General features: G+C 38.5%; 1 protein-coding gene across 1 annotated transcript in view; it reads left to right on the top strand.

Annotated features, from left to right (window-relative positions):
* The window catches only part of celf6 (CUGBP Elav-like family member 6), a 134,888-nt gene extending 123,022 nt beyond the window's left edge, over positions 1–11,866 (top strand). The window contains 7 exon segments of the mRNA XM_055154985.1: positions 3,759–3,821; positions 4,745–4,825; positions 5,923–5,947; positions 5,949–5,985; positions 7,088–7,100; positions 7,556–7,699; positions 11,739–11,866. Coding sequence (XP_055010960.1) covers positions 3,759–3,821; positions 4,745–4,825; positions 5,923–5,947; positions 5,949–5,985; positions 7,088–7,100; positions 7,556–7,699; positions 11,739–11,866 — 491 coding nt within the window.
* The last annotated feature ends 3,445 nt before the right edge of the window (positions 11,867–15,311 follow it).

The raw sequence follows: 15,311 nt of genomic DNA, 5'->3' as shown, positions 1-15,311 counted from the left end.
CATTTGGTCCTGAATACAGCCTGAAAAGTGCACTCTCTGGAGCATGTTTCCCAGAGCTTCAGTGACACTATCCAGGACACGATGGTCCAACATATCTAGCTGAGACGATGGCATGCTGAACACGCCCGCATCAGGCTGCCACAGGCCGTGGGAGATCTTTCGGACAACCGCCAGTACCACATCCCTGGGTTGGAGCTGGCAGGGACAGTCCTCTGTCAGCTCAGACAAAGTGTCTGAAAACTCCTAAGCCAGGTGGAGGATTCATTTCAAACAGACATGATAATCAACAGTATGTGTGACCTACAGAAAGTTCTCCGGGTTGTCTTCAGGAGACATGTCGAGTCACCTTGCTTCAAATATAGATGTAAACCAGGTCCAGCATCACACTGACTTTAAATAGTCGTAGTAATGCTTTAGAATTAGATTCCCATTTAAACAGATTTTTGAGGTGGAAACTATTTTCAATATTTTTTCTTGGGACCTTGACTCAAAATTAGAGCTCACTGAGTTTTAATTTTTGATACCAGTCACTGGCTTGCCCAGTCATGTTAATTACTTGACTTTGTGATTTCCAGTGCTCTGAATACAGTTTTAATTCATCCCTCGCCTACATTGCAAATATGTTGTTACAAAAGTACACTGTGTGTCTTATTAACAAGCTTATTTGTTGAGGCTTAACTTTGCTTAAAATCAAAAGTTATATTTTCATAGTATGATTATTCATGGTTACAATAGTAGAAAGATTAGGGAAGTTTATAAATTTTATAGTAATAAAGCCTTTGTAAATGTATTTATTAACCCGCCTTCTGTTATAATCAAATTAAGCATGTTTATTAAGGGCTTGAATACAACCAGCTTATTAAGTACAAGGAGCTTATTAAAGCTCATACTCATGGTTTATTAACATTATAAAACATCTACAAATGATAGACGCTTTTTAAGTGCTTATAAACAAATAACTAGTGCATATTATAGCGTTATAAATTCTTTACTAAGGAACCTAATTTTAAAGCATTGGAAAATTTTGTATTCTCAAGTTAATGTACAGTTACTTGGCTAAAAATGTTCTCAACTAAAAAATTATACTTAAAGCTACCATCTGTAATCAAATTGACTGGCCTGTGGTATTCTCACACATCACCACTAAAGTAAAATTGTGCATGAAAAATATTACTCTTACTAACTTTTCAATGGAATTTTAGTAGCAGCTTACATACAACTTGATTGATACAGCTGTTTAAAGTTGATTGATAATGTAGCCAATTATAATTACATGCCTAGAAGTACAGGTTATAAAATCTACTCCAAAAAGTACAATTACTCAGAAAATATACTCAGTTACAGTACTTTGAGATAGTACTAGTAATTTGTTCATTTCCATCTTTGGTTCTTGGTGCATGCTACTTACTGCTTACAGTTTCTTCAGCTGACAGGATAGTATTTACAGTGCATCAGCAAAATGTAAATGACAGCACCTGCTTGACTTGATTCCAAAACACATATTATATAACGCATGCTACTTGAAAAAAATTCAACTCATATGGTTTTGATTAAAAGTTGCAGCAGCTCTCCATCTGACATCTTTTTCATATCTGAACTGAGGCATTTTAAGCTTCCAGGGTCAGTCAAGAGTGTCTTCGGCAGATTTTGGAGCTGCCACCCTGAGTATCAGGATGAATTCATCACTTGTATCCATCAGTCCATTACGGTTAATTTGATGTGTCTCGTCCCGTCCTCAGCTTCTTAATGTTGTCTGGGGCTCATTCCTGAAGAACTGACAGACACACACTCCCCCTCTGTCACTGCATTATTCAGAGGCAGCTGCAATTGTAATGAACTACAAAGTGGTTTGTTTGGCATGTTGTTAATATTTGATGCAAACATCTGGGGCGAACAGGCATTTTGAAGAACTGAGAGAAATGACAACCCAAATTTCTCCCACTCCCACTGTGATCTTACCCTCCAACGCTCTCCCGCCAGCTTAGCCAATTTCCAATTTGGTCTCTCAGTGTAACTTAACTGTTTGTTGCCTTCACCAATGCCGCATTCATAACATTTAGAAACCCCACCCTCTTACTGTAAATAATGCAGATGAGCAAAACTGGTGAGATATTTGTGTCTTTAATTCATGAAAAAGATATTCCAACTAGTTTACAAAAGTGTGATCACTATAGCCTAACTTCTATAACTATCTAAAACTAGGCCTGCCACAATAATTGCTGTATTCTAGGGTTCAATATTTATCAGGTGTACATTTTTTGTTGTAATACGATAAGATTTGAACCATAGAGGGTTGAATAAGTTACTCCTATGGCTAATTATTAGTGAATTCTGTGATTATTTCTAGTAACTCATGCCTTTTAATGGTACTCATTATTTTAAAATTGGTTTACTGACTTGCTACTACTTTTCTACTTATTATCCTGCTTTGTGTCAGTGGCATAAAGCAGTTTCAATATTATCATTTATTGTGAGATTTCCCTGTAGTAGTATATTGTGTTTCAAAATTTGGTACCATGACAGGCCTATCTATAACTTATGACTATAGGATATGTTACTTTTACATAAAGGGCACTATGTAACTTTTCAGGTGTTGGTTTGCTATCTGATTCTCTCTATGGATATGTTATTACTTTGGAGTATCCCACAGCATGTCACTTGTGCAGCTTGCATGGATTCAATTACAGTTATTTTTATTTTTTCCAAAAATACCTTGAAAATATACATTTCTAGTGAAGCGGGGTCACCTCTCCACAGATCTGGCCTATTACTTGGCCCAGTTGCGTGACATGCTTGTTTTGACACATTTAATGCCACATGATGGAATGTCGTGGGTTAAGCAATAGCATCTCCAGGGAGACAAGTGAATCATGGACCCTCCACTTGAAAAGTTACAAAGTACGCCTTTAATCACAGCAAGTAGTACTAATTGCATATTGATTTGTTCTCTGTTTCACATTCAGCTTTACGAAGGGTTTATTTGCAAAAGAACAGATATCTCCTTGTGGAAAATCTGTCTTTTCTTCTTTTTGATACCATCTTCTACACGTGTTATTAATAACAGTATAGTTGAGGGGATTTGCTCAAGAATGGATGATATTTTTAAATTTGACTTTTGAAAACAGATATACAAAAAGTAAATTGTAAGCCTTTGACATGGCTCTCTCAAATTAACCCATCTCATCTGTATAACCATGTACTGTTCAAAAATACTTGAATGCTTTGGTTTAAATTGTCCACACTATGGTATTAAACTAAACTGCCTTGCATTTATTCAACTACAGGTGTTTTTTATTGCTCAAAAAATCCCTTAAAAATATCCATTCTTATTGTGAGTGGGGTCACCTCTCCACAACTCTAACCTGTAATTTGGCTTGCAAGTCTCCATAGAGATTTTATGGTTTTATGAGTTTATGGGCATACTGTGGAACATTGCAAGCACGTCTCCATGGAGACAAGCATGCACTTACAGAGTGCATCTTTAAGATTCAGAAAGCAAAACGTACTGCTTAAAATACCCTATTCAAATACAAACAGTGTTTCTTAGTTGGTGTTGTTTTGCCCCCTGCCAGATCACACCATGACGCAATGACTGTAACTACAAAAACAACATATGCAAATGTATTGTGAAGCTCCATATTTGTTTTCCACAACATGTTTTTCAAATGTACAATGTAACTTGAAGGGAAGTGTATGAAATTTGGCTGGAGTCTTCTTCTCAGTCACCTGTGTTTCTGGCTCTCTTCCTGTTCCTGCAGCACAGAGTCCAACGGTGACTGACCCTCTCCAACAGGCTTATGCTGGCGTCCAACACTACGCAGGTGAGCTGTCTCTCCTCTACCGGCTCATCCCCCTCTTCTTTCTCTCCTCCATCTGTCCCCTTCACACTACACTTGTGTTTGTCACATTACTATGACAGGCAGAGATCGCAGAAGACTAGCCACGATTCTTTCTTGATTAGACAACTTGACACACATTTGGGATGGTTAATTTGAATGCATGTGATACTATATACTGCTAACAGCTAATCTGAACACACTACACTTTCCAAGAACGTCAACTGAATTAAGAGTTGCACAACACGCTAACTGTATATTTTGCAACATCAGCAATTCTGTTATGCCAGAGTTTTATTATGGGCTTTGCATCTACCATAGCTGTGCTCTATAGCCTGAAATTTAAAACAGTAGCACTAGTAGTAGTAAAACTAGTAGTAAAATAAATAAAAGGGAAAATAAATTGTCTAGTCTGTAGACAGCATCTTCCGGATTCAATTGAATCAACCCTTCACAAAACAGATTAATTGGTTTTGAAGCTCTTTTGGTTTAGTAACTACAAAAACTACTATTTTTCACTGTTTTTTACCTAATGACCTTCCAAGCACAATAATCATATCATCAAGATATTTTCCATGGTATATTTGAATTTAACACCAAACATAGACACCTTAAATCAAATAAGTTGATTTAAATGAAATTCATGCACGTTTATTCACCTCACTTGTCTTAATTCTGTCATGATTCATACCTGACACAAAGTTTCCTGTAGTTCTATTCACTTTTCATTGTGTCAAGTTGTACAGTATTGTTTTATTTTTCCCTTTGCTACTCACTGTAATAATGCAGTTTATTTATGCAACATCAGATTCAAAATGCACTGAATTAATAGTATGACTTGTGTTGACTCAAATATAAAAATGCAGATGCAAAATAAATTTCCTCTCTGGCTTCTCCCTTTGCAACAGCAGCCTACCCTGCCGCCTATGCGCCAATCAGCCAAGCGTTCCCCCAGCAACCAACCATCATTCCCCAGCAACAGAGGGAAGGTAAGAGCTAGCGAGCGCGCCCACCCAAGATAAAAGGTGATAATTGCCATGTTCCATTCTAATGTAGCTACGCTGCTTTGAATTAGCAGGAAAGAGCTGGCTGGGGAAAATGTGAGAAAAAGGCTCCCCGTTTAAAGAGACCAACATTAGCAGTGAGATGGAAAGTTAGTCTGTCATTATTCAAAAACTGCACTAATTCCAACTCGCAGCATCGGACTGCTTAATCAGTCCATTACAATGTGTTTAAGTGGTTATAAATATTCATCACATTAATTAGCTGCATGCATAATCATTTATTGCCATTCCTAACATAGTGTTCACTCTTGTGCCATATAGCATTAGATGTAATAAAGCATAGGATATACTGTGACTGTAAATCACTCCATTTGGCAGAATTTGTCAGTCTCAATTATCTTTCTGTATGACTGCCCAAGACAGCCTGGAAAGACTTATATTCAGCATTTTAGGGACAGCACTTTAGTGTACTTTCAAAACTGCCTATGAGTGGAATTAGTTTTTAAGTATTATTTGACTGAAGCCAGCATGACAAATATAGAACTCAAAGTCATATTATTGATATAGGAATCAGTATGTGCAAATAAGGGCCATTCCAATCCCAGTTGAGAAGAAGCATTTGTCGTTTTCATTGAATCCCACTGGTTCTCTATTGCAGTGTTTCCCCATTCCCGAGGATAAGGGAGCACTTAGCAGGGGGTAGTTGAAAGGTGAAATTAATATGAATATACAAATGAAGATTTTCATTGTAAATTCTGGACATCAATATTATTATAACAAAAAAATGAAATGAAAAAGTAAACATATTCATTTGCCTATAGAAGTCAAGTTAGAACGTACTTTGGATGTGGAAGTGTGAGCAAAACTATTTAGTTTTATGCTAACTATGTCAGAATCAATCAATTTCCCTCCTTCGGTCACCTCTATAGCCCTACATAATATCTGAATCTGCACTTTTCGCAGCATAGAAAACAAGCAGCACTTGTACCCAGACTGTATAAATAAAAACCTAATCTTTAGTGTGTGTTTGTGTGGGTCGTGTATCTCACTGCGCCTGGCCAGCACTGCAGTCTTCTTATCAGCCTTCTCCTCACCACCACCACCACCACCAGCAACAGCAGCAACAGCAGCAGCAGACCTCCTCAGTCTCATCTGGTCATGCTATCATGCTGAGCACTCAGACACGACAGAATAGTAGCCAGTCAGCCAGCTGCGAGCTTACTGTCCCTGAGTCCATCACATCCCAAGGCCCCCGCGGATGATGTGTGTGTGGGGTAGAGGAGGCGGGTGAGGTGGGGGGTGTCCATGCTTGGCTTTCTCCAGTCCAGTCCAGCCCTTATCCAGATTGGCCCGTACAATATGTGGCAGCTGGGCGAGTGAGTGTGGAAGCGTGGAGAGGGAGAGATTGGAAAGAAAGTCCCAACTGTCACCACACAGGAATTGGGGCAAAAATTTGGCTTATGTCTTAATGCGTGCTGTGGTTTCTCCCTACTCTGGACTGCCACAGTGTTTTATTTCATCTGAAACATTGATTCATTTTGGCTTTTTCCTTTTCCCTCGGTGTATAGTGATTTATATTGATTTGGCATAGATTTTAAGCCAGATGTCCATCCCGATGCCTTTCTCTACATTTAGGCGTCAGAATGCCACAAGAAAATGGTTTGTGACTTGTTGTAACTCAATTAGTGTATACCAATAACATTGTATCAGTCCTATTGATTTGATATACCTTTTATTCTGTTTTGTTCAGGCTGGTGTATGGTACATAGGAAGGAACTGTGACCTATTGTGGAGACCTGTCACAATAACACATTTTGAAGGGAGATATATTGCTACAGAGAAATGCCACATTAATATGGAAACCAATTTTAAAATATACAGTATCATTAAAAGGCACGAGCTACAACAAATAAATAGCAGAGTTAACTAATTATTATCCAGAAAAGTCAGTTATTCAACCCTACAGCTCAAATCTTATTGTATTACAGAAATGAATAAAATCCTCCTATTATTGCATTATTGTGATATAAATGTATAATTTGCCAGTAAAAAATGATTTCTTGCTGCTGGATTCCTTCTTGAATTGAGTGAAATGTAACCCTTAGCTTATTTTTATGTTGTATTCCCTAGCATATCATTCCGTGCGCTGCATGTACAGTATACAGTGCATTAAAACGTGCTAATTAAGATTTTATGTGAAATAAGGGATTTGCTTCCAAATTAAGATCTTAAAACCATCTGACCAAGCAACAAAGGGAGGGCACATTATGCATTCTATAAATGCCTATTTAATTATGTTGAGTGTTTGGGGCATATGCACCAAGCACAGATTATTAAAACTCAAATTATGTCATATTTGATTTCAACATTCATAAATCTATTGTAGTTATTCAAATTCTTGTGACTTAACATGAATCATATTAGATTTCTGTTGTGAGTGTGGACACGGTTATGAACTCAAATTAATTTCATTTTAAAGTTGAGTAATCCAATAGAATTTTTTAATTTGCCATCTCCTAAATAAGCAACTACAAATGTGCCCCTGAAATATTTGAATGTATTTTGCAGTCTGTGGTGTGTAAAATGTCTCTCTCCTTGGATCACGACTGCATATATTTTATCCCTGTGTTGTGGAGGTCAGTGTGTGCGGCTGCTGGCCATCTCTGTGTTTATGAATGCACACGATCCATCCTGTTGTCTCTCTCTCATCACCAGGGCCAGAAGGTTGCAACCTGTTTATTTATCACCTGCCGCAAGAGTTCGGAGATGCGGAGCTCATGCAAATGTTCCTGCCTTTTGGCAACGTCATTTCTGCCAAAGTCTTCGTGGACCGGGCGACCAATCAGAGCAAGTGTTTTGGTGAGTTTCAAAAAATTGACGTTGAAAATGTCATTAATAATTAGGCTGTGTTTTGGCAATCCACTCTAGCCTCTCGCTCCCTTCTTCCAATTAGTTTGCGTTTATCCCCACTGTCTATTCTAATCAAGGCACAATTAACATTTTAAAGGTGGTGTTACATGCCACTGAGCAGAGAGCTGAGAAGGGAGATCCAGGCTCATAGATACACGCTCATTTATTCCTGGATTCATTATTTGTGAAAATTTGACGAGACACAGGCAATCACAACTGGAGGATGCTCCAAATTTCTAAAGTTACAAGTGCTATGAATTTTGCTTTGAGACTTGAAAACTTATCTTCACATGCACTATCTATTCAATGAAAAAAGTGTGATTACATTTAGTAAGATGGTTTCTACTAGGCTACACATTTAAATGTGGCCCATTTGGTTGTCAGGGTACATTTTAACTTTGAATTCTTACTTTTGGATATTGCTTGAGTTATTATTTGTGATTGATTGTATTTTTAAACAAATGAAAATTGTCTGGATCCAGTGAAATTTTGTAATTGCGTAATATACCTGAATCCCGTCAATTCAATGGCATGTGCCGATTAAATATGTTAACGGGATCTATGTTATGAAGTTATATACAGCAGTTTTTCAGCAACTTCTTATCCATATGACTGTGAATATCAGCATTAGTACCAAATAATAATTTCGACACATTAAAACTGCATACAAACTTGATATGCTGTGCAATGAGTCTCTTATCGCAAACTTTAACATCGACTCCCTAATCCAATTTACATTTTCACTTTTCATTTTACACCCACCACCAGTATAGTATTATACATTGGATCTGACTTTACAAAAGAGCTTTTCTCAGCACCCAACTCCCCACCAGAGAGCCACCAGTTGGACACGAATCTCCCACCTCCCCATGTTCCACCTCCCACACTGCAAACCAGTTCAGTCCAATAGAGCCGGTGCAGGAGGAATCCACGGGCTTAAAGAGCTAATAATAGACTATAGTGTGGGCCTGTGCTGTTGATTTAGTTGGACAGCGGCCCCCGGGAGACGCAGGCAGACTCCCAGCATTGGCTTTCCTTCACTCTCTCTTCAGCATGGCACTTCTATGAGGCTTTTCTTAGCTGTCCATCTCGTGACACTGTCTTTCTTTTGGCCTGTCTGGATCGCTGGGCCCTTTTCTAAACATATGCCTCTCACTATCACTAACTGTCACTCAACAAAGGAGCAGGACAAAAGGAGCTTGACCTCATCAGTCTCACTGGCGTATTTCGCGCGGCTAGTAATTAAGATCCTGGCTGGAAATATAGCAAATTATCCACTCATTCTTTTGTAATTTTTTCCAGACTAATTGTTATGGCAGAAATCCCGTGGCTCTTTTGTACAAAATTAACAAATTGAGTAGTTTATGCAAGTAAAGCGGCATTAAAATAGTAATATGTGAAATTAATTTGGATTAACAATGCAATATTTCATTATAAGCAATAATATATCAATTGTTATAATTAACATTGTTTCATATTTTTCTTGATAAGGGCAGACGACGGTAATTTAGTTGAAACTCATGATCAAACTGTGACTGTGTAAAAAAAACCTTTTAACCTTTTAACCTTTGAATTTGACTGGCCCCTTATTTAATATGTTAATGACCTTTTAAATGGACAACATAAACAGTAAATGTGATTCATTGCTTATTACACAACCCCAGTGAGAATGTTATAAGCGCATTTTTCATTATAGGCAACACATGAATCATATTATTTAGCTGAAGTACATAATTGTTGACTCCTTTTGATGTTATACAAAAATAACTCCCCAGCTATACTTCACTTAATCCTCTGCATTTGTCATTATATGATGACTTGTAAGTGATCAAAGCTTACCTTTTTAAGTGGCATTAACTGGATGCAACTCAAATGCGTTTCAAAAGGTCGTTTGAGAACAAATTACTCATACACTTTAAATGGGGCCAAACTCTTTCTGCAGGGTATAAATATATCTGTGTTTGAAGAGGTTTAGAGCTTTGTTTCATATTCACATTTTTGGACAAATCTGCAATATGATACTATATTCTACTATACTGTAGCACTGCATTTTAACAATCCAAAAAGAGTATTTGTAGCACTTCTCTCCAAATGCCTCTTATCTATACAGAGGACATCAACATTGCCACATGTTCTCGTGCCATCATCATCATTGTAAAACATTAAAAATGCATAAAAACTCATTGTGCACTGATATGGTGTGCTGCAGGGCTCTCTTATCTCCAACTTTAGTATTGTTCAGGGCATTGAGCCTCAGGAAGAGCAGCCAACACGAAGCCCTGTTTTATTATACATATGTAATGTATTTGAATGTACATGGACCCAGGTACCTTTTCATTCCAGAGCTAAACTATTTCTTCTGCTACTGTACCCTGACACCGGTCGACATCTTTGGCATGTAGAACGTGAGGTATGAAGGTTCATTAAAGGCCGAGTCGGTGCATGCGCGCGTGTGAGGAGATCGGAGCTGAGGATCACTGGCAGCTGACAGGCCCTTCCCCTGCTCAGTTTGTTTAAAGGGTTTGTAAAAGCAGCAGCCTTATCTCACCTGCACTGACAAAAGCCTGCCCTCTCCCCCCAAATTAAATTGGACCCATAGCGGTGTGATCAAATCAGCTGGCAGGTGGAAAATTCGGCCTGTCAATCACGCGGGTGTCTGATAAGGGCTGGCGAGGAGTCCCGATGCCGTGGAAGGGCTGTGGGCTAATTCTGCCTCCGCACCAGGGCGATAACTCAAGCAGCAGCACCCCGTGTCCTACCAGACCCCCGCTCCCAGCAGCTCGGCACGACCCCTATGCCCTGCACTTTTCACTCCCTACATGAACATGGACACACACACAGACAGCAGACAGACAGCCCGCCTCCAGCCCACTGCTCCTGTCCACTGTCTTATAACTCATGTTTTCTGATATTGATGTGTTGTAAGTATCAGGCCTGCACGGTATATTGAAAATAGCAAACACACTTGACATATTACATATTACATATTACATTTTTATTTACAGTCCAAATATGATTTTTCACGTAAGACTTATGTCATTTTAAAGCGCCCTTATTATGCTATTTTACGATCTATGTCGAAATGTTTCCTCATCAAAAATATACCTGGAGTTGTGTTTTGTTTTATTCACATACGTTGTATTTCTCTCAAACTAAAAACACTGTGTGCCACTTTGTGATGTCATGTGATTATACAAGAACCGATTCATTATGTTTTTAAACACTACAACTTCACTAGAATCATTTGGATGATTTCAGGCTTGGAATTTCCAATCTACTTAACTAAATGAATATGGTATGTAGCTGTTAACTTGAAAACTACCACTATGACATCACAAGGTGGAACAGAGCATTTTGAGCTTTGGGGATGCCTAATAAACTAAGATTACTCAAACATGTGTGAATGAAACAAAACACAACTCTGGGTATGTTTTTGAGGAGGTAAAAACATTATAGCACGGCTTAAAGCTCAGTGTGTAATATAGGTCCTTTAATTGTTGACCCACACATTTCTTCAGTTTTTTTTTACATTTTCAAAATAGTACAATAAGTAGATGTAAGGTAAATATAGGAATATATTTTTGTGAATATTTTGTATTCATGGACATGGACTAGACAATCCTCTACACGACAGCAGGTAGCGTTACACTTCTTGTACGCCCTTTTCCCATTATCTTTCATGTTTTTGTCCCTGCCGAGTTTCTAATAGCTCTTGCTGTTTGATTTTTTTCCATATCAATGTTATTAGGCAGCGGTGCTTTGTGTAATCTTTTTTTAATTCAGAGATTTCCAATTAATCTGCTCAAAAGACAAAACAAAGGCCTATTGTCACGTCATTGTCAGGAGTTAAAAGGGGTCTTCCTGTTGGCTCCTTTCATCACGTTCCTCTATTCACTGCACCTTTCTCCATTTCTGTTATCTTTTGGTGGAAACTTCAATCTCACCTTTCTTCTTTGCTCATGGGCTCTCCTCTGTGTTTTTCTTTCAGGTTTTGTGAGTTTTGATAATCCGTCCAGTGCTCAAGCGGCGATCCAGGCCATGAATGGTTTTCAGATAGGCATGAAGAGGCTGAAGGTACAGCTCAAGCGGCCAAAGGATGCCAACCGACCTTACTGACTCGTCTTCTGTCCATACCCCGGTACAGTAACAACACACATATGTACACACATACACACTGGTATCATCTTTTATCTTATCATCAGGAGGAAGGTGGTTTCTTTCAGCCTTTTCAAAAAGTTCAGTCTGTTAAAGTTTTCAGCAATAAAGTTGCACTATTTCAGAAGAATAGCCAGTTTGGTTAAACTGAAATCTAAGAAACTGTTAAAAACAACATCACACACACATGTTTAGCAATGTGCGTGCTCTGTTGAGTCTTTCTAGAGAACGTGCCTACAGACAATTACATATTATTATAGTTAAGATGTACACAGTAAGAGGAGTTGTCAGCTAACAATCAGTACTTATTACCATGATGTTTTTACTCTTTTTTTGCTAACATAAATATCCATTTGCATCCATACTAAGTCTTGTAAGTTAATAAGTAAACTTACATATGTAAATGTATTCACTTTTTAAGACTGGATTCCATATTTTTTAAAGAAATGTCAATTTGTCAGATTTGACAGGGTAGGAGTAGTGGAGAGATGCTATATTCTTGTATTTGAGTGCTTATTTTTGGTCATGCTGTTTTGTATGTGTCAGGGCACCAGCTTCTTCCAGGTATCAATTTTGGTTAAATGAGCCTCTTCAGATTTTTGTCAGGTCGCCTCGCTCCACAAAATTGTTTTTGTTTCCTTTGCAGTCTAAAATCTAATTTGTACCGGATGCAGGTTGCTCCTGTGCAAATTAATGACATCATCAATACCTAGCTGTGCATAAATAGCTGTCTGCTGGGTATAGCTCAGAAAATCAATACAAGCTGTTAAACCACCAGTTCACAAATGCATAGGCCAATCAGTTCAGCCTGAAAATAGTACCGCAGTACTTGTCTGTGCTGCTTAGCAACATGCAAAACTCAGTTAAACATTTATTTAAGAGAAAGTGGAGCTCATCAAGACATGCATTTTTATTATACACCGAAGTCTTATCTCTGTAACATTGGGCTGTGTTTTATTATAGAAGTGGAGAAGAAGTAAAATTGACTAGAAGATTTGACAGCGAGATTTTCAAAAGTCATATCTAAAATAGTCATCTTATCCTTTAATATCATGGATAGAGTTATGAAGACTGCAGATGGGACAAGGAGAAAAATGAAATGTTATTGAAAACCAAGCCTACTATCACAGTGCCATTCATTTAGCACTGCTTCAGCATAGAAAGAGTAACACCTTTACAAAGCCAAACAAATACACAATTTTCTCTCAATAGAAACTAATGCCATGCTTTATTCTAACAGCTCTCTCAATTCTCCCAAGTGCTGCCGCCAGTGCACAATAATAAATAGATTAATGCCGTAACCCTCAATTAGACGAACAACATAAGGCTAGCTTTATGCTCCTCTATAAATAAAAGCATCAGAATACTACTTCTTTGTTCGAGTTACAATTCACAGAAAATGTCTCATGAAGAGGAGACAGATTTGGGTTTCTTTGACAGATTACAGATTATAATTTCATATATGGTGAAAGTTGTATGTGTGCGTGTGTGTCTTGATCCATCTGTCCCTTTGTCCTCAGTCCTCGTCTTTGTCATTTTCTGCTATTGCTGTACAAACCAAAAACTGTCAGGTATTATGAAGTTCAAAAAGAAGAAAGTTTTGGGGAGCGAGGCAAGAAGCAGTGAATACAGCTCCAACTACATCTTTTTAATTCAAAACCCCCTGTATTATTATGATGAAATAACCTGATGAAATGTGAATGATGAGCTTTTGTGTTCCAAGGTAGAAGTGTGCAAACCTTAATGCACTGATAACTCCTGAGTCTTTCTTTCTGTAATGCTTTGCTAGTTCACTTTGAAGTTGAATTAAAAACACGATCAGACAGCATTTTCTTCACTGGTCTTAGGAGTCACCCTTTTCTGAAATTGCGTTCTGTGTCTTAAAGATAAACTTAATTCAAGGGGGAAAAATCACTATATGGCCACCCTCATCGCAAACAATGCAAGGCAAATCCAATTACAGTAGACAGGGCAAGTTCCTAAAATATGCCTCTCTGCCTTAAGGGGTATTTGGTGAATATAAAACATCAATTCAACTTTTTAACCTGCATATGTTGTCAGACTGAGATGATTCCAGCACTGGAGAGGCACTTTTGCGCTCTGTTAAATATGATGTCCTCTGTTATATCTGTTTTTCTTGCCAAACTTTTTCTCCATTTAACTTTAGAGAAATTATTCTTCCAAGTATGGGGTGAAGTGTGGATGTGGTTTTAAATGTGACTTAGGACACGAAAATCCCATTGTTTGTTTCTTCTTTTGCACCCAACACGTGGCCCTGCCATGGCCCATCACAGTGTGAGGTGGCCTGCCTGCATTAGCCACTGCCCCTCCTGTCTGGGCCGAGTCCCCACAGCTGTAAGTGAGCCCATGGTGTCATTTTCTTTTGGATGACGTCATGTGGTGGGACTGTGACTGCATTGCATGACGTGGCGTTGGTATCTCTCAAATTCTCTCTCTAGACTCTTGATTGTAAATAGTGTATTCTGTACTTGGCAGTCTGTGCAGTGCAGTTTACTGATGCCTCTCTTGGCTGGTATTGTGGTACATATAATGTAAATGACGTGCTGACTGGTTGGTGGACTATAACTGGAAGTGGCCTTAATCCTTTGTGCTCTTGTACCGTGTGCCCTTGTGATGTTTTACTTTCTCTTGTGGGGTCATGTGTATGGATGTATCGCATTTCTATTTCTATATTCCTTCACATTCATCAACAATGTTTTTTCAGCTATCTATGATTTTATACAAATAGGTAACCTTTGCAAAAGGAGCCGTATCCGCCCTGATCGACAGCTTTTTAGTTGAAAGATGGCCAAGACAACCTTGTGTTTGTGTAGCCAATTAATTCTCCAGAGTTGGATGCAAGAGCACAAGCTAATGTTGACATTCCACTTCTCTGTGGATTTCATCTGCACAGGGAGTACTTCTGCAAGATTGTTTTATTTGCCTAACATGAGAATCACTCCTCATTTATTTATTTATGAGGGAGCAAACCAATTACCAGGAGAGCAGGATACAGCAGTGCACAGCCACATCGCCAAAAGCCACTTGTACACATACATTTACAAAAAATATGCATAGCAGCGTTATTTGCTTTGTACTCTGGAAAATGTGCCACAATTAAACTCACAGATAAATAAGCTTTAGGTCTTTGTTTTGTTTTATACCCCTTTGTGGTCTGTAAAAAGTTCAAAGTGTAACAGATCCCCTTTCTCCTTCTGAGTTTGTATCTTTCCCTCTTGGCCATACTTTTTCCAGGCTGGTTTGCTGGGCTCGCTCAGCTGCACTGCAGGCGACACCCTCTCCTGTTGTGTATGCAATGAACTCTGCTGTTTCTATCCAGGCAAGCAGCGAGTGATGAAGTCTTTCTATCAATAACTCTGCCTCTTAACAGTCAGGTGTCTTTTAT

Source organism: Boleophthalmus pectinirostris, unplaced genomic scaffold (genome assembly GCF_026225935.1).
Source record: "Boleophthalmus pectinirostris isolate CB_2022bp ecotype Guang Dong unplaced genomic scaffold, ASM2622593v1 HiC_scaffold_19, whole genome shotgun sequence".
NCBI classification, from domain to species: domain Eukaryota; kingdom Metazoa; phylum Chordata; class Actinopteri; order Gobiiformes; family Gobiidae; genus Boleophthalmus; species Boleophthalmus pectinirostris.
This window is presented reverse-complemented; position numbering and strand designations above follow the sequence as displayed.